Source organism: Petaurus breviceps, unplaced genomic scaffold, assembly GCF_028583685.1.
Source record: "Petaurus breviceps papuanus isolate PSGF00001 unplaced genomic scaffold, PetGlider_PUasm1.0 118, whole genome shotgun sequence".
In the NCBI taxonomy this organism is placed as follows: domain Eukaryota; kingdom Metazoa; phylum Chordata; class Mammalia; order Diprotodontia; family Petauridae; genus Petaurus; species Petaurus breviceps.
Window position 1 is genome coordinate 12,659,795 of NW_027185616.1, and position 24,071 is coordinate 12,683,865.

Here is a 24,071-nt window from a genome sequence, read left to right on the forward strand (position 1 = left end):
GTGGTAAATGCATTTTCAAGAGTGTTCTCTCTGAAGAGCAGCTCATAAAAATTCTCTAACTCTTGCACTTAGAGCACAATTTGAGATGTTTACTATGTAAGCATTTGTGATACAATGTTCTCTCAACCTCCAGAGTAAAAAGCATTTTCTTTTAACCAGGAAAACAACACTCCAACTAATAGTTATCTCCTGAGGCAGGATTTCATCTGAGCTCAGTAGTGACCCCCTCTAGGAAAAAAATAAGATTTATTGATCACATCCCTAACACTCAAAGCAGAGCCCTGCATTTTGAAGTCTCCAAATCAGTTTGTAAGTCTAATGAAATTTCTTTTGCAAAAGTCAGAATAATTGCACAAGTGCCCAGAGATGCCTCCTTTAATTTCCCTATGAAGATATTTCAGGACATAACTAATCTAGGTATTTTGTTAACAAAGATAGCTGCAGTCAGAAAGACATTCCAGTATCTTCTTTAAAGATCCACTTAAAGGATATAAATCCCTACAAAGGATACAGATTTCATGTCAAATAACTTCAATTCATTTTACAGCATTCCCCACCAGTCACAAATTCCATTTTGGGAAACAGCAGCTCCCAGAAGTAAAGTATATATAAATGCTTAAAGAGTTTTCATTTAGTCAACCTCTCTACAATCACTTGTCACTATAAACCAGACTCTATGTATAAGCTTTTAGGAAACTTCATGCCTACAGAACCTGTTTTTTGGCTTTAAACTCAGCTCATCTATTGGCCCCTCCTACTTCACCCTATCTAGGATATTGTGTTGCCTGGCTACATTTAACTGACTGCTAAGCCTTTACTAAGAAAATCCCAAATGGGGTCATGAAGAATCAGACACCACTAAAACAAGTCAAAAACAACAACAAAGCCTGGACTGCATAGTTAAAACTTAATACTGCCCCAACACTCTTAAGACTCTCATTTTCTTAATACTCTATTCTTATACTCTTACAGTTGGGTTACTTCTGTCTTTTCTCTTTAATCTTGCTCCCTTGAGTACATGCCATTAGAAGTCTGTTGAAGAAAGTCTCAGAGCTGTGAATAGCTGGCCTGATAGAATTACATGTTGACTATCTTCAAGTGGGCCATAAACTCCCTATGAAGTCCGTCTCACACTCTGTATTTTCATTAACCTGTGCTCAACCACCACACTATCCTTTACAGATAACAATCCCTATTAATTTCTGTTTAATTAATTTCTTTTTAGTGTTCAACATTCTCTTCCACAAGATTTTGAGTTCCAAACTTTCTCCCCATCTCTCCCCTCCCCAACCCGAAGAGAGTGTACATTCTGATTATCCCTTTGCCCAATCTGCCCTCCTTTCTATTACCCCCCTCTCTTCTCTCCTTCCCTTCTATTTTCCTGTGGGGCAAGAGAGATTTCTGTACCCCACTGCCTGTAGTTCTTATTTCTCAGGCGCATGTAAAAACAATTTCTAACATTCATTTTTAAACCTTTTGAGTTCCAAATTATGTCCCTTCCTCCCTCCCCACCCACCTTCATTGAGAAGGTAAACAATTCAATAGAGGTTATAATTGTGCAGCCATTGAAAATGCTTCCATAATAATCATGTTATTCCCTCCCTAAGCCAAATCTGATGACAGTAAGGTTCATTTATTCCCTCTCACCTCCCCCCTCTTCCCTTCCACCGTAAAAGCTTTTTCTGGCCTCTTTTACATGAGATCATTTACCCTTTTCTCCTCCAAGTACATTCCTCTCTCACCACTTAATTTTTTTTTAGATATCATCCCTTCATATTCAACACACCCTGTTGTCCTTCTGTCTACATACATATATTCCCTCCAACTACTCTAATACTGAGAAAGGTCTCATGAGTTACAAAAATGTAAACAGTTCAACTTTAATTAAGTCCCTTACCATATCTCTTTCTTGTTTACCTTTACTTGTTTCTCTTGAGTCTTGTATTTGAAAGTCAAATTTTCTATTCAACTCTGGTCTTTTCACCAAGAATCCTTGAAAGTCCTTTATTTCACTGAATATTCATTTTTTCTCCTGAAGGATTATACTCAGTTTTGCTAGGTAGATGATTCTTGGTTTTAATCCTAGCTCCTCTAACCTCCAGAATGTCATATTTCAAGTCCTCCAATCCCTTAATGTAGAAGCTGCTAAATCTTGTGCTATCCTGATTGTGTTTCCACAATACTTGAATTGTTTCTTTCCAGTTGCTTGCAATATTCTCCTTCACCTGGGAACTCTGGAATTTGGCTACATATTCCTAGGAGTTTTCCTTTTGGGATATCTTTCAGGAGGTGATCAGTGGATTCTTTCCATTTCTATTTTACCTTCTGGTTCTAGAATATCAGGGCAGTTATCCTTGATAATTTCTTGAGAAATGATGTCTAGGTTCCTTTTTGATCATGATTCTCAGGTCATCCAATAATTTTTAAATTATCTCTCCTGGATCTATTTTCCAGGTCAGTTGTTTTTCCAGTGAGATAGTTTATGTTCTCTTCTACTATTTCATTCTTTTGGTTTTATCATTTCTTGATTTCTCATACAGTCACTGGCTTCCATTTGTTCCATTCTAATTTTGAAGGAATTATTTTTTTCAGTGAGCTTTTGGACCACCTTTTTCTGTTTGGTCAATACTGCTTTTTAAGGCATTCTTCTCCTCGTTAGCTTTTTGGACCTCTTTTACCATTTGTGTTAGTCTATTTTTTAAGGAGTTATTTTCTTCAGTATTTGGGGGGGGGGTCTCCTTTAGCAAGTTTTTTACTTGTTTTTCATGATTTTCTTGCATCACTCTCATTTCGCTTCCCAATTTTTCCTCTACTTCTCTTACCTGATTTTCAGAACCCTTTTTGAGTTCTTCCATAGCCTGAGACAAATCCATATTTTTCTTGTAGGCTTTGGATGTCGGAGGTTTGACTTTGTTGTCTTCTTCTGTTTTGATCTTCTGTCACCAAAGTAAGTTTCTATAGCCTGAGGTTTTTTTCTCTGCTTGTTCATTTTCCTAGCCAATTATTTGACTGTTTAACTCTTTGTTAAGTTAGGACTCTGCTTCCAGTGTGGAGGGTGTACTGCCCCCAAGTATCAGGTGTTTTGTGCAGCTGTTTCCAGAGATACTTCTAGGAACCTATAAATTTTCAGGTCTTCCAAGGTGGTATGATTAAAGGAAAGGTGTTTACTCCTCTCCTGGCCTGTGCTCTAGTCTGTGAGTGGCCACAAGCACTCTTTTCTAACTTGGAAACATGAGGAAGATTCCCCTTCCACTGCGGCCACAAGCTCCATCATGCCAGTGCTCCTCTTCACCCCAGGACCACCACCCAGAACTGCAACCCAGATGCAAGCACAGGCAAAGCAAGAGAATCCTGCTGTAGTGCCAGGAAAGACATACCTGTAATTCCCCTCTGATCAGCTGCCCGATCCCCCCACCCTCTGTGGTCTAAGAGCTCTGGAAGCAGCCACTGTCCCCACTGCCCCAGGGGCTGGGGCTTAACCATGCTCCTCTCTCACCCAGCTCCAACAAACCTTTCCTACTGACCTTCTCAGTAGTCTTTGGCATTTGTGGGTTGAAAAGTCTGAAAACTGCTAAAATTGCCAGTGATTCAGTCCCTGAGGCCTGCTCCAGGTTTGCTGGGGTCTGGTCTGTGCTGGTGTGTTTTGCGGTAGACTGTGCTCCTCTCCCATACTGCAACAGACCTTTCCTACCAACCTTCCAGGATGTGTGGGTCTAGAAATTTGTTTCACTCTCAGTCATTTTGTGGGTTCTGCTGCTTTAGAATTTGTTTAGAGTCATTTTTTACATGCATTTGAAATGGTTTGGGGGTGAGCTCAAGCAAGTCCCTGTTTTGACTCTGCCATCTTGGCACTGCCCCAATCCCACTTAATTTCATTTGCTTTTCTTCACTGGATCCTAATCATACACCTTCAAAAGTACATAAAAGTCTTCCCTTCTAGGGGAGGGAGGAGGGGAAAATAATTTTCTTTTTTCTACCTCATTTTATTACTTAATTTTCTTCTTAATTTAAAATTACTTAATTTACTCATAGCTCATCCTTTTGACTATTCTTCTGACCTCCATATACCATTTGATGCAGAAAATAAGTCTTATGACCCACTCCATAAATAAAACTCTCTCTTCCTTCTGATTCTACAAGGCCCTGCATTAATTTCAGACTAATCCTTTTGGGGATACTTTTCTCTACCTCTAACTACAAGCATTCTCATAGGATTCACACTGCAACTCTTTGCTCTTTTTCTCCTTCCAATCCCTCTCATGACTTCAATTATCTTCCATTTGGATCATGTTCCAATTTATGTCTCCATCCCTGACATTTTCCCTAATTCCATAGTACCAATTTCTCACTTGAAGCACCATCATAGTCAACATATCTAAAAACCAAATTTAACATCTGTCTCCCTCCCCCTTCTCCAAACTTTACTGTACATACATATCATAATGGTTTTCTTAAAATACCATTTTCATCATAACACTCCCTGACTAGAAAACTTTCAAATAGAATGCGCTTATGTTTACATTTTTAGTAGTAGAATAATTTTATTAATCATTGAATCATAGATTTAGAAAAGAAAGAGAACTTAGGTATCCCAGATATATAAAATACATTTAAAAGCTTCCATTCTCTACATATACAAACACAAGGATTTGTTCATTCCATTCTTCCTACTATGTTGGATACTGTAGGGAAGATAAAGAAGTACTATTTGCTTATGTTCTCCATATATCTTAAAACATTCTCCCTAGAAATTTTGGAGAAGATATGCTTCTAAAGAAATTTTCATGTAAATAGCACCAAAATTCATTGCCAATTCTCTTACACAAAATAAAATATACACAATTCTACTTGTAAATACATAAACTACAGTCTGTCACAGGTAATAATGAGTGGTTAAAGGATGGTCCTTGTAAGTCAAGCAGAGATTGATGAGAAATGATGAAGCTCTTGCTTCAGTCTCTGGCTATTATATTTCCTAGAGAGATCATGAAAAAAGCAAAAACTAAGTTTACTTCCCCAACCAAGTCACGAGGATAAAAAAAAGACAAGGAATTTTTTTAGCTCAATGTTTATGTGAACTTTCATCATGATAAAGTTAGGGTGGCAATCAGTATAATACAGATTTTTATTTCTATTGCATGTAGAGAGCATAGGGTTTTTTTATGATCTGATCATTATGCCTAATAGCTCTTTTAGTGAACTTTTTAACATAATTTAAATAGCTCCTTATATCCCACCTATTCTATGAGGACTACCTACATTGATCAAAAGGGAAACAACACTTTTTCCCAATCACACAGGTAATGTTCTTCATTTTTGCCACAATTAACTGTAACATTTTAATTTAAAAATATTTACTGAGTACCATTTTGTATCTAGCAATCTAATGCCTCAACCTGCATCATCCTGAAAAAAGGTCCAGAGAAATAATGTTATAAATGGGCAATCAACTGAATAGCATTACACTGGGGTTTTGCAACTTTAGAACGTATTGATGACACTGTTTCAAGTCCTCACAGTCTTCTGCCCAGTTCTGACCAGCTACACTGCCTTTGGACCCTTCCATCATGCTTTCCTTACCTAGGAAACTCATCACTGGGAAATCTCATTATCCTGCACGACTTCAATTATCTCCCATTTGGACGATGTTCCAATTTGTATCTCCATCCCTGACATTTTCCCTAACTAGTTACATGGCACCATTTTCTCATCATAAGCACCATCATGTCATTTCAAACTCAAAAAAAAACAGCTTGTTGATTGGTCTGTCAAAAGTCTCTCCCCACTCTAGTCCATCCTCCCCTGAGTAATCAAACTGATCTACCTAAAGTGAAGATTTGACCATGTCATTCCTCTACTAAATAAACTGCAGCGACTCTCTGTCATCTCCAGGATCAAATATAAAACCCACTGTTTGGCATTTGAAACCCTTCATAACCTTCACCCCTACCTTTCTAGACTTCTAATGCCTCATGCTGCTCCAAGAGCTCTTTAACCCAGTAGCACTGGACTCCTTGATATACCACACACAAGACATTCCATCTCCTGATTTCCATCTCCAGGCATTTTTAGTGGATGTCTTTCATGGTTCTTCCTCTTTATCTCTATCTCTTGGCTTCCCTGGCTTCCTTCAAGTTCCAGGTAAAATTCTACCTTCTCCACGAAGGTTTTCCTGATCCCATTAATCCCAGAACCCTCTGATTGTTGATTGTGTTCCATTTATACTATACAGAATTTGACTGCATAGAGTTGTTTGCATATTGTTTAATTACCTTTTGCTTTTCTCGTATCCCCAATACTTAGCCAAGTACCCAGCACACAGAAAGGATTTAATAAATTCTTACTAACTAGATTTTGTCTTCTATAAATTGCTGCTCTCATTCTTCCCATAATTCAGCTATTCTCTGTGATATCTTGATTGACAGATATACATATATAGCTTTCTCCCTCCCTGTTTTGAACAGATTTGCAAAAATCCTAGCAAGTGCATTTTTCCTAGCCCTGACCTAGAGATGTAGGGGACCATTATAACTTAAGCTCATCACTCCCACATTCTAAGTCACTGTCCAAAAGTCAAAATCCCCTTCTCACTCACTAGCTTCTTAACCAGTTGGTCTCTTCTAATTCTACCTCTGTCTTCAATTGTCCTTCTTTTCAATGGCAGCAGTGAAGAAAATATCACTTATGCTCCTAAAGATTTCAGTTTTTCCCCCAAGCCTTCATCTTCCTTAGCAATGCTTTCTAGAAGCTTTCTTGCAGTAAGATTTATTGTTATCACGAATGACCAGAAGGCAGTGGCAGGCATCCAGTTTGATCAGTCTTAGTGATTCTCTATGACCATCTTAATACCTGACCCAACAATACATAAGACCTCTGTGGTACTAAGGTCAGACTACAAAACAGTTGCCTTAGTACACATCAGTAAGGAGGCACTTATTTCTTCCTCTGATAACGATCTTGAACCTGACATTGTTGGCCAAAGGACAAACAGTTGTTTTTGTTTGTTCCTGAGAGGGTCCAGGGCCCTTGTCTTTGGGAAGAGACTCATTATCTATTACTTAGCTCCAAATATTCACATTTATGGGCGGGGGGGGAAGGAGGGATGGATTATGTTATTTTCCATCTCAATATCTGTAGAACCTTGATCGGTTTTTTAGACTATGTGTAGCACTACACATATATAACATCTAATATTTGTATAATTGAATTGAATATCTAAGGTATTAGAGGTAGAAGGATAACAATGTAACACTCAAACTATTCACCTACTGTCTCTTGCTCTCATTACAATAACAGCCCATCTTTTTTCTAATCGTGTGTGTGTGTATAAAAATCAAAATACCAAGACTATGTTTGTCATACCAAGTGATCAACTTGAGAGATGAACCTCTTTGAGATCTGAACAATTAATTTTTCCCCTTATTGTATAACTGTTCAGGTATAAACCTGGTACTGGGTGTTAGCCAAATTAAACTATTTCCATTTTAAAGTGCATCCTTAAGATGCTAAAGACTTACATTTCAAAATCTGACAAACTTTGGTCTTCAGATGTTTGACTCAAATCTCCAGGCACCTGCCATCACAAGAGAGAAAGAAAAGGCATAACTATTATTATGGTATGTGCATAATGATGGTAGAATTCTTCATCTGAATGCTTCCTGAACATTTCGCTTTGAGAGTGCAGCTAAAAAGCTATTCCTGAAAAACAATAAAGGGTTTGGGGAATAATGGGAGGGGGACACGTTATAGTAACAAAAATATGCTACCAGTGAGAGATCTCAATTATCTTTATGGGGGAAAAAGCTGCTAATCCTATTGCAATAATCATAGGCATGTAAGAGCATGTAATTTTGGAGCTATAACAGGCTAATTAGAATCCTAGATGGAAGGTATCAGATGTGTGGATGAAAAATACATATGATAAAGCATCACATACACAATATGTAGAGATAATATACCAAAGTCTACCTGAAGCACAGTCTTATTGTTCACCCCTCCCCCTCACCATGATAACTGAGCTTATGTTTATGAAAAGGAATGTACAGAAAATCCTCTGATAAAGACCTTCAGATGGGGGATGGATGAAAGAAACTACCTGACATTTGCACAGGAATCCCTTAAGTGCCAAGACAGTGATAAGCCTCAGTATCATCAGGGGAATAGCAATATGATGGAGAGAAACTACCAATCAATTAATGAGTAAACAGTGATTAATAAGTGCCTACCATGTGCCAGGCACAGTGCTGGGTACAGAGGATACAAAAACAGAAAACGAAACTCTCCAGGCCTAAAGGAACTTTGCATTTTACTAACAAAGCTTTGGTGTCAGTACAGAAGCACCAAAGCAGGCACTGGATACACCTCTGAACCGAGCTTCCTAATTTGGCTTGGCCAAGTCACACTCTGGGGAATGTTCAAGAAGAAAAGCAGAATGAAGGAGGAGTTGCATAAACCAGAGAAGAAATAACTGTTAACTTGATCTAACTTGAACTATTTCCACTGAGAGCATATGAAAAGGAGATGGACAAGCTGGAGTGTGAAGGATTTAAGTTAGATGTACAGATGACCTTTATTCTAAAATGGGTATTATATACCTGGGTGAATTACTGTGATAACCGCAGCTACTACTGATGCTGCCACTATCCCTACTAAAACTCACAATCACATAGTCATTTAACATTTGCAAAGTGCTTTTCATTTATAATAACCTTTAAGGTAGATGATTCAAGTATGATTAATCTCATTTTTCCAATGAAAAAAAAATGAGTTTATGGGGTGGCTAGGTGATGCAGAGAAAAGAGCACTGGCCCTGGAGTCAGGAAGACCTGAGTTCAAATCTGGACTCAAGACACTTAATGCTTACTAGCAGTGTGACCTTGGGCAAGTCACTTAACCCCAACGACCCTGCCTTCTCCCCTGCAAAAAGAAAAAAAAAAAGAAAAAACGAGTTTAGAGTCTAAGTGACCTGCCCAATGTGACATAACTAAAATATCAGAGCCAGAATTCAGTCCAGGCCCTCCTGACTCCAAGTCTACCATTCTTTCCACTATATCATGTAGCTTCACTGAAACTATGGTCTCTCCTTTATGGAAATCTAAAAATAGGACTAGTCTAGTCATTAGTCTAGGATAGTATTGGTAAAATCCTCTCTAGATCCAGGCAGATAGCCTAGATTAAGCTCTCAAGTCTTTTTTCTCCTAAGATTCATTGGTCCTAATTGGTTAAATTGGGCTTCATCAAAAAGCAGAATGCCCTATAAAGAGATATTACTGGGGTGAGTCTCCTTAACTAAGGCAAAGAGTAAAATAATTTTGAACTTTAGAGAACTTAGGTTAAATTACACACACAAACTCCTTGTACAACTATAACGATTCTAATCACAGCACAGATACAGCTGATATACTTATTTTACAACACTAATATTATAATACAGTCCTGCTAGGTTAAACACTAGGAGCAGGGATGTGATTCCAACACTACATTCTGAATCAACTCCTAGAAGCCATTTTCATTTATACTGAGAGGGGCAGGACCCTAAGAAGACAGAGCTGAAAAATCAAGTCTCTAGCTTTATGTATGGATCACATCGGTAGGGAAGCCTTGGGCAGTTTCTTTCATCTCTTGGCTTCAACTTCATGATCTGGGAAATCAGGGGACATTTCTCTAAAGGATTCTGTGAGGATTAAGTAAATAGATCTGAAGGCAAAAATAAAAAAATTGTTAAGCACCAGTATTGTTATATGACTACAAATCACTGATATTCTATCTTACTTCATACATATATTGAAAAGACTGCTGTTCTGAATTAGCAAATATCATTTATAATAAAATAGAATTCCTGCCATCTCCATCCAGAAGGGCAGAGGTGAAGAAACAAAGAAAAGATATGGTAGCCTTATTGACAACATGTTGTTTTTAATGATAAGATATTACTTTGTAATTATAAAGAGGATAGCAATGACAACTTAATCTTAAAATGCTGTAAAAATTCTCTTGACAGAAATATTTTCCTCCCTTATGATTATTTTTAGTTATTTTCTGGACAGATTAAATAGCAGGTGACCTTCAAGTAATTCTTCTTTAAATGAGTTTCTCCTGTAATTATGTAGTATTCTCTGTGCCATCTCAGTTCTAAATTTATTGCACCTATGTGAGTGTCATGTTAGCTGGCTAGGAACATAATTCATGAACTCCATAACCTTCATAGAATACTCCTGGATAATCACAATTCATATGACCATATTTGTATAATTATAACTGACAGGAAGACTATTAAATGTTTTAAGGATTTTTATCATCATACTATCTAACCAAAAATATACCTATAAAGATTTATGGTAATGCTCTAGAAAACTGATTTTACCTAGAATATTTAAGCAACAAAGGAAGAGAGTCAATTGTAAAAAAAAAAATACTTGGTTTTTTTAACCAATGTTATCTATGAAAATTCCATACGTATTACAAAATTACGTATTTCTATGAAAATGCCCTCTATCTTTTGAATCCCAGAGACCTTATACTTACTGGGGAAACCATGTTCTCTGTGCTATAGGCCTCTCTTCTGACTCACTCTTCACATCAATCCTAACTTAATGATTATAAATTTGAAACTGCCACTTAATTATTATAAATGAAAATGTCACTCACTGCTCTCTATGTTTAGTGCAAGGTACCAGATCATCTAATCCATAATCTTAGAAAATACACTATCAAAGCAAGTTTCAAGGCAGGAGGAAAGGAAGTGAAATGTAAAAATATGTGCATAATAGCTGCCAAGTTCATGTGAAAACCCTGGCCTACTGTTACCAAAATGGAAATAAGGGTATTAGAAAGAATATCCATACAGGTCTCTTACAAAACCACTGCACAGTAAGAGTAACAATGACACTCTTCCAGCTCTATGACACATCTAACTGCTCCCCACCTCCTGCTCTCCCCACAACCCGAGTGGGGAATCCATCAAGGCTCTCTTCTCTTGGCCCTGTACATGATCTTCCCTGGTGATCCCATCCTCTAGGATGACTGTAATTATAAACTGGTTGTATATGACTCCCAAATACACTTTTGGAGTTATGATGGATCTCCAGAACTAGAGTCCTGCCAGACATTTCCACATGGCTGTCTTGTTGGCACCCCAAACAAACGCTGACTGATCTCCTCTACTTCACACTCTACCCAACTTCCCTCTTTCTGTTAATGGTAGCTTGAAACCTCAGTCACCTTCGTTTTTCTCTCTTCTTCACCAGTATACATCTAATCAGCTGTTAGATTTTACCATTGCTAACTTATAATACCTTATGTAATACACAGAAAATAATAGGATCTAAAAAATGTAACTTTCTCATTTTACAGATGAAGAAACTGAAACCCAGAGAGAATAAATCATCTTTTTTTTAATCATGCTGCCATCACCCTAGTTTAGGCCTTTATCCCTTCTTACCTTGACTACTGTAACACCCTCCTAACAAAGCTCCTGGCCTTTTAGTTTTTCCTCTTTCCAACAAATCCTTCATATCACCAGCAAAATTATCCTCTTTTTTTTTTTAAAGCAATCGGGGTTAAGTAACTTGCTCAAGGTTATTTCTGGGTGTGGTGCTGAGTATCTGAGCCCAGATTCGATCCCAGGTCATCCCAACACTGGAGCTGGTGCTCTTACTCACTGAGCCACCTGGCCGCCCCAGCAACATTATCCTCTTAACAGGATGTCATTCTCCTGCCCCAAGACCATCATCAAAAAAACAAACAAACAAACAAACGCAAACTCCTCATTAATTATAGGAAATAATCCAACTGCTAAGGCTGGCACTTAAGCCACTGCATAATTGTACTCCATTCTAATTCCTCTTCGCATAGTCTACATACCATTCAAACTGAACTTCTAAGTGTACTCCAACCTCATTCTGCACTTTCACCTGTGCAGGCCACTCCTGTGAATGGAATGTACAATACATGTCTGTCTTTTTTTGTTTGTCTGTTTGTTTATTTTGCTTTTTTTTTGGAGGGGGGAAGGCAAGGCAATTGGGGTTAAGGGACTTGCCCAAGGTCACACAGCTAGTAGGTGTTAAGTGTCTGAGGCCGGATTTGAACTCAGGTCCTCCTGACTCCAGGGCCAACTAGCCACCCCTCATGTCTGTCTTGTGATAACCTGAGGTTGCCTGTATATTATTACCTAGGTGACCTTGGTTAACATAACTTTCCCTAACCCTCAAATGTAACATAACAGAATTTGGAATAGTAGACCTTTTTCTACTTTAAATCTGTAATCCTATGGTCCTCTCTCTTCCTTCAAGGCCCTGCTAACATACTCCCTCTTCCATAATTTTTTTTTTCCAAATCCACCATAAAGTTTTCTTTTCTTCCTCAAACTTCCCACACTTTTGTCAGGAAATCACCTTAGTACTTATACATTGAGAGCAGGGACTCTATGTTGTTGCTTTTTAATTGTATTTCTACCAATACTGTCTTGCATGTAATACATATGATAGTAGGTGCTTGTTAAACAACTGAGTTGTACTGACTTATTTAAGAATAGTTCTGAACTATGCTTCATCGATTAGTAAAACAAATGGCATAAAATCAGAAGGCTTAAAAAAAATAAACATCCCTAGCTCTCAAAGCCACCAAATTCTATGGCAGACAGACACACACACACACATACACACACACACACACACACACACACACACACACACAGAGCAAAAAAGAGCAGAGTCCTTCCTGAAGCCAAGTCCTAGTTGCAACTACCCTCTCAAGACTGATCCAGGAAATCTTGGGAGAAATAGAGGAATAAAGAAAATTATTCTTCTTACCGGCTCTCATCCCTGACTCTGCCCTTTAGCACCATTCCCAGCCTCACACTTGTTGTCAGAAATATGGTTACTTTAGGGAGTAGATTTTGCCTAGGAGAACAGGCATACACTTTTTTTCAAGGAAGGCAACAACTTGAGTTTACAGATGGAGTTGGGAAGTATGGGTCTATTTTTGGAGTTAACTATTCTGTTAGAAAACCTTAACAATCCTTCTCCTGTTTTTATGGTCTAGATCTCTTCTCAAAAATGCCTAAATTCTCCCTCTTTGTTAAAATCCCTATGGAAAAAGTGAAACAGTCCCTTCCCCTTCAAAAATCTTAATACCAAATAAGGTTTTCTGGCTGAAAGGATCTTTTAATCTGCTTGGACTGCTAAGTTCAAATGATCAGGTATCAAATCAATACAGGTCAACAAGCACTGATCAAGTGTTTACTTACCATGTGCCAGGCACCATGGTAAGCAGAGAGGATTTTTAAAAAAAGGCAAAAATAGTCCTTTCCCGCAAAGAGCTCACCTTCCAAACAGGAAAGGAATATAAGTCACTAGATACATATAACAAACACACAGCCCATAGAAGGCAAAGTCAGAGATGTCAGACTAACTGCTGGGGGAGACTGCATAAGGCTTTCTGCAGAAGTTGGGACTTAAGTTGAGGAAGGAGCTAAGAAGAGGAGGTGAGGGGAAAGATCAGTCAAGGAATGAAGGCTAGCCAGCACAAAAGAAGAGAAGGGAAATGGAGTGTTTTTGTGTGAGGAACAGCAAGAAGGCCCAAGCAGCTAGATCGTAGGGTATGCAGAGGAACATAAAGAGTGAAAAGAATGGAAAGGTAGGAAGGGGTAGATTATGAAGAGCTTTATAAGTAAAGAGCATTTTATATTTGATCTTGGATAGAACAGAGAGGCCCTGGAGATGACTGAATAGGGCGGGGAAGTGGTGTGACATGGTCAAACCTACACTTCGGAAAAATTGCTCTGACAGTTGATGGGGACAATGGATTCGAATGGGGATGGGGTCGAGGCAGGAAGAATAATTTTTTTTTCTGACCCCAAACTTAGCCCTCTATCCACTAAATCATATGACTGCCGATAATATTAAGTTTAACAAAGTAATTCCAATACTATTTTGCTTATCCCAATCTCTGAATTTCTTTTTGGGATCTTTTGTGTATTTTATAAATGTTTCACTAATATTATTTTCTCTTACTTTTGGAATCATTATTTCTTTCCCCTCCTCCTCTGCCATTCACCTGAAATAATCAAACAAACAAAAAACAAAAAAAGTCTCTGAAATGAGAAAACATGGGTACAGTCAATGTTAGGAGAGTTATGGGAAGAAAGACATATTCATGCATTGCTGGTAGAGTTGTAAATGAATAAAACCATTTTGGAAAACAAAGTGGAATTATGCAAATAAAGTGAGTAAAATGCCTGTATTCTTTGATCCAAAGATTCCATTACTGGGCTTATGTCCCAAGGGGGATAATGAGAGCACTTTTTGCGGTAGCAAAGACTTGGAAACAAAGTAGATACTCATTGGTTGAGAAATAGCTACATAAATGTAACAGAATAATTGTGCTGTAACCATGACAAATGGGATGAATTTAGAGAAGCATGGAAAGACCTATATGAATTGGGGCAGCTAGGTGGTACAGTGAATAGAGCACTGACTCTGGAGTCAGGAGGACCTGAGTTCAAATCTGGCCTCAGACACTTATACTTAATAGCTGTGTGACCCTGGGCAAGTCACTTAACCCCAATTACCCTGCCTTCCTCCCTCCAAAAAAAGAAAAAAAGATCTACATGAATTGAGACAGAGAAAAGTTTAAAAAAAAAAAGAACCAATATATTTATGGGTCACAACAATGTAACTGAAAAGAACAACCACACATGAAAAATGAAAAAAAAAAAAAACAGAAAATATCCATCTATTATACGGATTTGTTCTATTTTCCTTTCTTTAAAAAATATTATTTGTTAATCTAACTACTGATTGGAGAAATGAAAATTAAAACAATTCTGAGGTACTACCTCCTACCTATTAGATAGGTTAAGAGGACAGAAAAGGTAAATGACAAATATTGAAGGGAGTATGGGAAAAAAACCCACAATTCATGGAGTCCTGCACTGATTCAATCATTCTGTAGAGCAACTTGGAACTATGACCAAAAAGGAAAAGGACCTATGTGTACAAAAAATATTTATAGCAGCCATTTTCTAGAGGCAAAGAATTAGAAACTGAGGGGATGTCTAGCAATTGGAGAATGGGTGGACAAGTGTGGTATGTGATTGTGATGGAATGCTACTGTACTATAAGAAATGATGAGCAGGATGCTCTCAGAAAAGCCTGGAAAGACTTGCATGGGCTGATGCAAAGTGGAAGGTACTGTGTACAGAGTAATAGCAATATTATTTTAAGTGATCAGCTGTGAATGACTTAGCTCTTCTCAGCAATATGATGATCCAAGACAACTCTGAAGGACTTAGGATGAAAAATGCTATCCATCCCCAAAGAACTGATGGTGTCTGAATACAGTTTAAAGCATACTTTTTTCCCTTTATTTTTCTTGAGTTGTTTTGTTTCTGTTTTCTTTCACAACACGATTATTATGGATATGTTTTGTATGACTACACATGCATAACCCATATCAAATTGCTTGCTTTCTCAATCAGAGATGGTGGGGAGGGATGAAGGGAGATAAATTGGAACTCAAAGTTTTAAAAATGAATGTTAAAGGGACGGCCAGGTAGCACAGCGAGTAAGAACACCAGCTCCAGTGTCGGGATGATCTGGGGATCGAATCTGGGCTCAGATACTTAGCACCACACCCAGAAATAACTGGCCATGTAACCTTGAGCAAGTTACTTAACCCCGATTGCTTTTTAAAAAAAAATGAATGTTAAAAATTGTTTTTACATGTACCTGGGGAAAAATAATATACTAAATTTAAAAAATTAAAAATAGTATTGTTATATGATATAGAGAGGGAGAAGAATACTGGGGAAAATTATGGTAACACAAAACAATTAATAAAAATTGATTTTAAAATCATTTTAAATACCCTTTCTTGTAACACAAATCTAATATGTGCCTTTTTCATCCTTAGTTATATTTAGAGGAATTAGAGGCAATAAATTTCATTGTGGCCTGAAAATTATAACCACCCTAGAGCCAACTTCAATTTTGATGAAAACTCTTATTTTCCTGCAACCTGATTTATTATTATTATTTTTTTTTAGTCCCAGGCTTGTCTCAGTCAGGTTACAGACTGGGAAACCATACTAATGTCCATATCTAAACTAGTCCAAGGAATTTGCAGTCTGAAAACATTCACATCTTTATCCATCTCCAATCAATTCAACCCTACTCAATCATAAACAAAGTATGTAGGACCAAATGTAAGTACTGTGGCAGTTGGTGGTATTAGCAGCAGTAGAAACAGTACTAGTAGTGGTAATGATTATAGGAAATTCATATATTCTAGCTTTCCATGACTTCATTATGAAAAAATCACATGTAGACCATCTAGGGTTTTGGGGCTTCAGTATTTCTGAATTGTTCCTATTCTGAATTTCCTACTAAAATGATCAACAATACTGTGAAGGAGTCTACACATACTTAAAAATTTTAAGTAGGATTGTAGTGCATTTCAAGAAAAAAATTTTGTGAAATCCCTCAGCACAGAAACGTGTAAGCCAAATGGTTCAATGAGAAGAAAATCTTGTTCTTCACAATCTCAATAAAGTGGCCCCATTATGTTGTTGTTTGTCCTTGATTCTAGAAGAGGACCAGGACATCAGGAAGGCAATGCCATCACTTGAAAGTGAATTGGATTTAAGTGAGGCATATTAAGTTATGCAAAGTTACCAGCCCCACTCTCTCCTGTGGAGCCATCTAGATCCAGTGGCAAGATATAAATCAGGACAACTGGAGATGGTCCTGGATGTCATGGGAAACCTTGGCCTTTTTAAGCTAAGGTCTTTCCCAGGTCTCAGCCTGGCTGAGGCAATGCCCATTCAGTGATTGCGGGGAGGTAAGAAATGACACAAAGAATGGCCTCTTTTACCTAGCCTCCCCCCCCCAAAAAAAAAAAACCTGGGAGGGGAAGACCCTCAGGATTTCTGGTCAAAACAAACAATTGCTATTTGCACTCACTCCTAGCATTCTGGGCCCAATTGCTGACCAATCAATGACAGCCAGAGTGATCTGGGTTTAAGGCATGGTCCTTAAGAAATTCTAGCCCCTGAGCCCCAATATATTTTGCCGGATTTCAGCAATCCAAATTTATATTCCTTTTGGCAGAGCATCCACACAATTTCAAGAATATCCCAAGGGATACCTTAGAGAATGGTAGATTGGCAGCATACTTAGCAATAGAATGGAAATTAGCAGAGGTAAATTCTACTCCTAATGTTGCTATGTGATCTAGGCAAGTCATTTAACTTCTCTAGGCCTCAGTTTTCTCATCTGAAAAACAATAAAATCATTTCTAAAGCCTCTTGCAATTCTAGTATTCTATAGTCTGAATTTACTAATAAAGCTATTTGGATAGATTATCCATACATGATATCTAATAATGCAGAATCATAAAAGTAATATTTTATATCCAGTTACAAATAAATTATTTCATATTTTATTAAAAAGGCAAAATAGTATCTAGGTAAAAAAACATTCAAATCAAAAAGAACCAGCTAGAAGAAGATAGCTTATTTTCAACTTAAGTACTGGTTTTGTTGGGGGAGAGGGAAAGAAAGGAAATATCTTCACCAATTTCATGAAAAAAAAAAACACTTAATTAAAAATAAATAATATTATCCAAAGACATTTCATACTTTTATGTCTGGGTATATTTCCCTGTTACTAAAAGGATTCTCTGCTTTAGTTTTTGGCTTTCAGTTTCCATTAGAAAAAAACACAATTACTGTTCCTTTAACATGCTAAATTTCTAAATTAGTTTTTAAAATGAAAAACAAAGTTGGGAATGGCATTGGATTAGCTGACATTGCCTTTGAAGCTTTGATGTAACAGGGGACAGTGTGGTCAAAGTCTGTTAATTTATATAATCATGAAAAACATCCAGGCCACTTTTTCCTTCCAATGCCATCATGCCCCAATGCCTGCTCTATTTTCCTCTTTCATTTTTTTAATTATAAAAAATAAATCAGGGGACATTCGATCTATGGGGTTTTAAAAATAAAAGCTGAGGTGACAAGGCTCCCAATTTCAAGTTAAATCCTAGAGAATATGGCATTCAACATTAGAAATGTTCTCTGGGGAAGGATAACCAAATTTGGTAAATATGGAAATCAAGTCCTCCTTATAAAGGAGTGGCTTCTGGGTGAAGGTAGAGGTTAGGGCATTCCATATATTTTCCTTTTAAATGAGGAAAAAGATAAATTACTAAAAAGAGTGGTTTTTATATTGTTTCCTATTAAGTATAATATACCTTATATTCTAGCACATCCTGGAAATGTTGCTTAGAATATTCCAGCAGGTGGACTTATTTACTTCATCTAATGTTATCAAAAAGGCCAAAGAGCACCGTGACATATTAGAAGGCATGGTAGTCTTAGATATAAAACATTTAGGATCAAGAACCAAGTCCAAAATCTACTAACTATGTGACTCTGGGGAAGTCATTAAATCCTACTGAGGCTCGGCTTCTCCATCTGTAAAATGGGAATAATGATACTTACACTACCTATATCACAAGGTTATTTATGATTATTATGTAATATGACTATTAATGTATGTGAAGCACTTTGTAACCTTAAAGCACTATATAAGTGTGAACTATTATGTTTATCATCTATACTAGATAATAACAGTTCATCTGCACTTCTCATTCATTTTTAATGAGAAATTTCAACTTTGCAGTCAACATAAATGCAAACTAGAAATGTTCTACTGTTTCCAAACATATTTTATTGATGTAAGGCAGTCTTCTCACATTTCCTTTTCACTCCCCTTGTCTACCACTGACCTTCAGAAAATGAATATTTAGATCCAAAACAATGAATTAAAAATTTTCATCCCCAAATAAACAACTAAAAAACTAGGTAAAATAATTAACAACTTTAGCAAAGTCACAAGATATCAAATAAACCCACATAAATCATCAGCATTTCAATATATTAACAACAAAGCTCAGCAGCAAGAGATAAAAAGAGAAAATCCATTTAAAATAACTGTAGACAATATAAAACACTTGGGAGTATTCTTGCCAAGACAAACCCAGAAATAATATGAACACAATTACAAAACACTTTTCACGCAAAATCAGATCTAAACAACTGGAAAATTATTCATTGTTCATGGGTAGGTCAAGCCAATATAACAACAATTCTACCTAAATTGATATACTTATTCAATGTCATACCAAACTACCAAAATTATTTTATGCAACTAGAAAAATCAAAATTCACCTAGAAGAACAAAAGGTCAAGAATATCAAGGGAATTAATAGGGAAAAAATGTGAAGAAAGGTGGTTTTGCAGAACCAGATTCCAAATTATATTACAAAGCAATAATCATCAAAACAATCCAGTATTGCCTAAGAAATAGAGCAGTGGATAGGTGGAATAGATTAGATACACAATACATACTACCAAACTAGCAAAGTAATATTCTGTTTGATAAATGCAAAAATCCAGACTTTGGGGACAAGAATTCACTATATGAATTATATTGCTAGGAGTATAACTGCTAGGAAAACTGGAAAGCAGTTTGGCAGAAACTAGGTACAGATATGTATCTCATATTTCAAGATAAGGTCCAAATGGGACATGATTTAGGCATAAAGGGTGATATCATAAGCAAATTAGGGGAGTGTGAAATAGTTTACCTGTCAGATTATATGGATAAGAAAAGAATTTAAGAACAAGAGATAGAAGATTAGAAGGAAAGCAGAAAACTGGGGGGAAGGGGGAATTTTGGAACAAGTTTCTCTTACAGAGTTCTCATCTCTCAAATATACAGAAAACTGAGTCAAATTAATGATAATGAGTCATTCCCTAATTGATAAATGATCAAAGGATATAAATAGGTAGTTTTCATATGAAGAAATCAAAACTATCTATACTCACGTGAAAAAATGCTCTAAATCACTATTGATCACAGAAATGCAAATTAAGACAACTCTAAGGTATCATGTATCATCTACCAGATCTACTAATTAATGTTACAGAAAAAGAAAATTATAAATATTGGAGGGGATGTGGGAAAACTGAGACACTAATGCACTGTTTATGGAAGTGTGAACTATCCAACCATCTGGAGCATAATTTGTAACTATGCCCAAAGAGCCATAAAACTGCAATCCCTTTGTCCCAGAAATACCATGACTAGAGCTGGACCTATGTATACAAAATACTTATAGCAGCGTTTTTGTGGTAGCAAAGAATTAGAATTTGAGGGGAAGTCCATGAGATGGGGATTGGCTGAACAAGTGGAGGTATCTGATTTTGTTGGAATAATATTGTGCTAAAAGGAATGATGAGCAGGATGCTTTCAGAAAAGCCTGGAAGACTTACATGAACTAATGTGAAGTGAAATGAGCAGAACCAAGAGGAGATTATACACAGTAACAGCAATACTGTACAATGATCAACTACGAATAACTTACTATTCTCAGCAACTCAAAGATCCAAGACAATTCTGAAGGACCTAGGATGAAAAATGTGTCTATTTCCAGAGAAAGAACTAATGGTTTGAATGCAGATTGAAAGCATACTGTTGTTTGGTTGGTTTTTTTGTCTTTTTTCTTTCACATGACCAAAATGGAAATAAGTTTTGCATGTCTGCACATGTATAACGTTTATCAAATTATTTGCCTTCTTAAGGAGTGGGAAGGGGAAGAAGGTAAGGAGATAATTTGGAAATCAAAACTGTGAAAAAGGGGGGAGGGTACTATTAAAATTAAAAATAAATAAATAAATACTTATTTTAATGCTCTCTTTAAGAAAGACTAATATGTAAAATGTTAGATGTTTAACCTTACAAACTAACCCCTTCATTTCATAGATTAGGAAACCAAGTTTAAGAAAGCTGAAATAATTTGTGCACAGTCATAATATATCTAATACCCATCTAGTGGCAGAGATGAATCTCGAACTTGGGAAGGTCTTTTGATAGGCTTAGTAACAAGATATGATTAGTGTTGTATTAGAACTAGATACCAAGTTTCCTAGTGCTTCCCACAGTGGAATGAAAAGGCATTAAGTTTTTTCTAAATTCATAACTGAAATGGCCACTTGAAACTCAGCATTTAATAACATTAAAAGACAACAAAAATACTTAACCAGTAGAAAATCAATAATGCAATGAAAAGCTTGTTATAATCTGGTGATCTAATACAGGCATTCATTTTGAAAAATTGCAGAATGTTCACACTATGAATATTCTATAAAATGCTGCCTTCTTGAAAACTATATATATATATATATATATATATAAATATATATATATATATATATGTATAAACACACACACACACACACACATACATACAATACCAGCATTCCAGGGAGATGTCTCTGTGAAGAACAATTTTAGTGTAAAGAATAAATACCACGTTAGTAACACCATGGAGAAATAAGTCTTCAAGCACACTTAAATGACCCTATCAGTTTCTCAAAAACAGCTAATGAATGGAAATAAATGTCCAGATACTGACAAAGAGAAAATATTAAAAGGAAAAAAAATTCTGAGCCTTGCGGCTAGCCTCCCCTACAGGCTATTTTATAAGGAGAAATCTGAAAAGGCTAGCAACTGGGTGAAAATGCTTGCTTTAATGAGAAACTATGATAAGGCAATCAGAGCATGTGCGTATAAGCCATTTACTGCTAATTACATGTACATACTATATTTTTAACATTACAAGTGCTATGATTACATCTGCAGCTGATGAAGCTCAATGTTCACTGTTAATTTGCAGATAAAAGCAAAATGACTCCAGAATCTTTCCTCCCAGAATTTTTCCTGGGGATTTAATTTCTACCACTTAAAAAATATATCTGCAGCCCAGATCCTGCATCACGTGTACTGAGGGTACATTTTAAATTAAGCTCCTTGGTTAGTAGCCCTGGTTATTAAAGACCAGTGTGAAAGGTGGTCCCTTAGGGTTAAAACATTTACAATTACTGCTAGGGACCAAATGTAGTACAGATTTCCTCTCTGAAACCACATGGCTAAGTGATGAGATAATTAAGCATATTTCTAAAGTTAGGGTGTGATACCTCTCACTTTGCCCAATACATTTTCCAAACTTACAGCTCCCTCTGAAATTCCTCTGTAAAATTAAAATAATAACAATAATTAACATTTATATACTTACATATGGCATATATGTAGATGTGTAAAGAGATATTTATGCATGTTATCTCATCTGATACTCACAATAACTCAATGAGTTGACCACTATTATTAGCCCCATTTTACAGAAAAGGAAAAAGAAAGCTATAATAAGGAATATAGGGAGAGATGTAAACTAAAAATTTTCTTTTTTTCCTTCTTCCTTCATTATTTTCTCTAAAATTTTTCAAAATGTTTCTTCTATGTTTCCCCCTTAGCTCAACCTCTGCCTTCTCCCAGAAGCCATTTTCTGCCTTTCAGAAACCAAAGTCCCTTTGAATCTCTCAGGTGCATTCTGATGAATCCTCACCTACAATCACAAATGTGGTAATACAACACTGAAAAAGTGTATTAGATATTGGATAAAGATAATATCCCTCATTGCACTGCTGCGTTTTCCAGCCCCATTCAGTGGTTTGGTAAGGAGGAAGAAGAAAAAAAAAAAAAACCCCTGATACAACCCAGTTTCTCTTCCAATGTATTTTATGACATGGGGAATTTAGGGGCTGACTATATATCAGTAATTGAAATCTGGTAGCTGAGCTCTTTTATTTGTTCCATTCTTTCTTCTGGAACACTATATTTATGGAGTTTTTTTTTTTCCTTCTCAGCTCCTTTGTCATTATAGTTAAACATGGCTTTTGCATTTGCAACAGGTTTTAGAATCATGAATTGGCTATGTCAAGGAGTAGACTGGTCTCTTAATTCCAATACTACAAATAAGGAGGAGGCAAGGTTAGGAGACTGTCAAAGGACACAATGAGGCAAGGAGGAAAGAATGCTGGCAAGCCCATTTCTCCCTTCACTCCTCCAAGAACATGACCTGAGTCACATGACAAACATTCCTCCCAGACCACTTGCTCTGTGACATAAAGCACTGGAAGACCCTTGTTGTCTTCAAAAGTCAGCCTTCTGGATAAAGTGCACAAGGAATAAATACTTTACTGACACAAATGTGCTGTGACCCACTAAACAATGACTTCATCACTGCTCAGCAGCGCCTTCTATTTGAGATTGATGACTTCTGAAACCAATCACCAAAACCTTCAATTAGAGACTGAAACCATCCCCAACAAAAATCAGAAGCGCAAATGTCCTTGCCAGAGATAAATCTCCCTAATTTTAAATCTGTCTTTAGTCAATAAGCGATAAATGACGAAGAGCAGCTAATTAAAGATGTAAACCATTCTGCAATTTTCTCTCCCCTTTATAATCACATCTTCCTCAGCATGATGTTTTTCCCCCATTTGCAACCTGATTGCTCTTCATACTGATGTTATTTGAGATTGGGTTAAAGCAGCTAAAAGTTACTCAGTCCAGACCACAAAGCACTTCTGTGCAAAGTTTCTGTGAGTTCTAATGACTCAACTAACACTTAAAAAGAAAAAGTTCTTCAGAGGGATCAGTCATACTTTCTCAGAGACAAAGATTTATAAAAATGCATCTGCCCATTACATGAAGAGCTCTCATAGAAGCTCAGTCCTCTACTAAAAAGATGCAGAACATACAGGACCACAGGCTACAAAAAGTTATGACTGCTATTCTTCCTGTTTGGGGAATAAGGGTACCATTTCCAGTTCAGCCAATTGTTTCAGGATTTTAAATGCCAGCCCTGTCCAGCTGCTCCTGAGGAAAGAAACTCCAGAGGCCCTGCACCCCTGCATGGAATGAAAGGCCTTCAATGGGCAAAAGCTGAGTTAATCTGGGAAGGATGGCCCCTTCACAATCTCTGAGAACTGATCCGTACACATAGTAGAGATGACAGAGATCCATACACATAGTAGAGATGACAGAGATCCATACACATAGTAGAGGTGACAGAGATCCATACACATAGTAGAGAGGACAGAGATCCATACGCATAGTAGAGATGACAGAGATCCATACGCATAGTAGAGATGACAGAGATCTATA

General features: G+C 36.9%; 1 protein-coding gene across 8 annotated transcripts in view; it reads right to left on the reverse strand.

The window, feature by feature from the left end:
* Window positions 1–24,071, reverse strand: part of SNX29 (sorting nexin 29) — a 691,881-nt gene that overhangs the window by 241,667 nt on the left and 426,143 nt on the right. For all 8 annotated transcript variants that reach the window (XM_069086196.1, XM_069086188.1, XM_069086239.1 and 5 more), the window contains one exon: window positions 7,518–7,573. In XM_069086196.1, coding sequence (XP_068942297.1) covers window positions 7,518–7,573 — 56 coding nt within the window. The remainder of the gene's footprint in view (window positions 1–7,517; window positions 7,574–24,071) is intronic.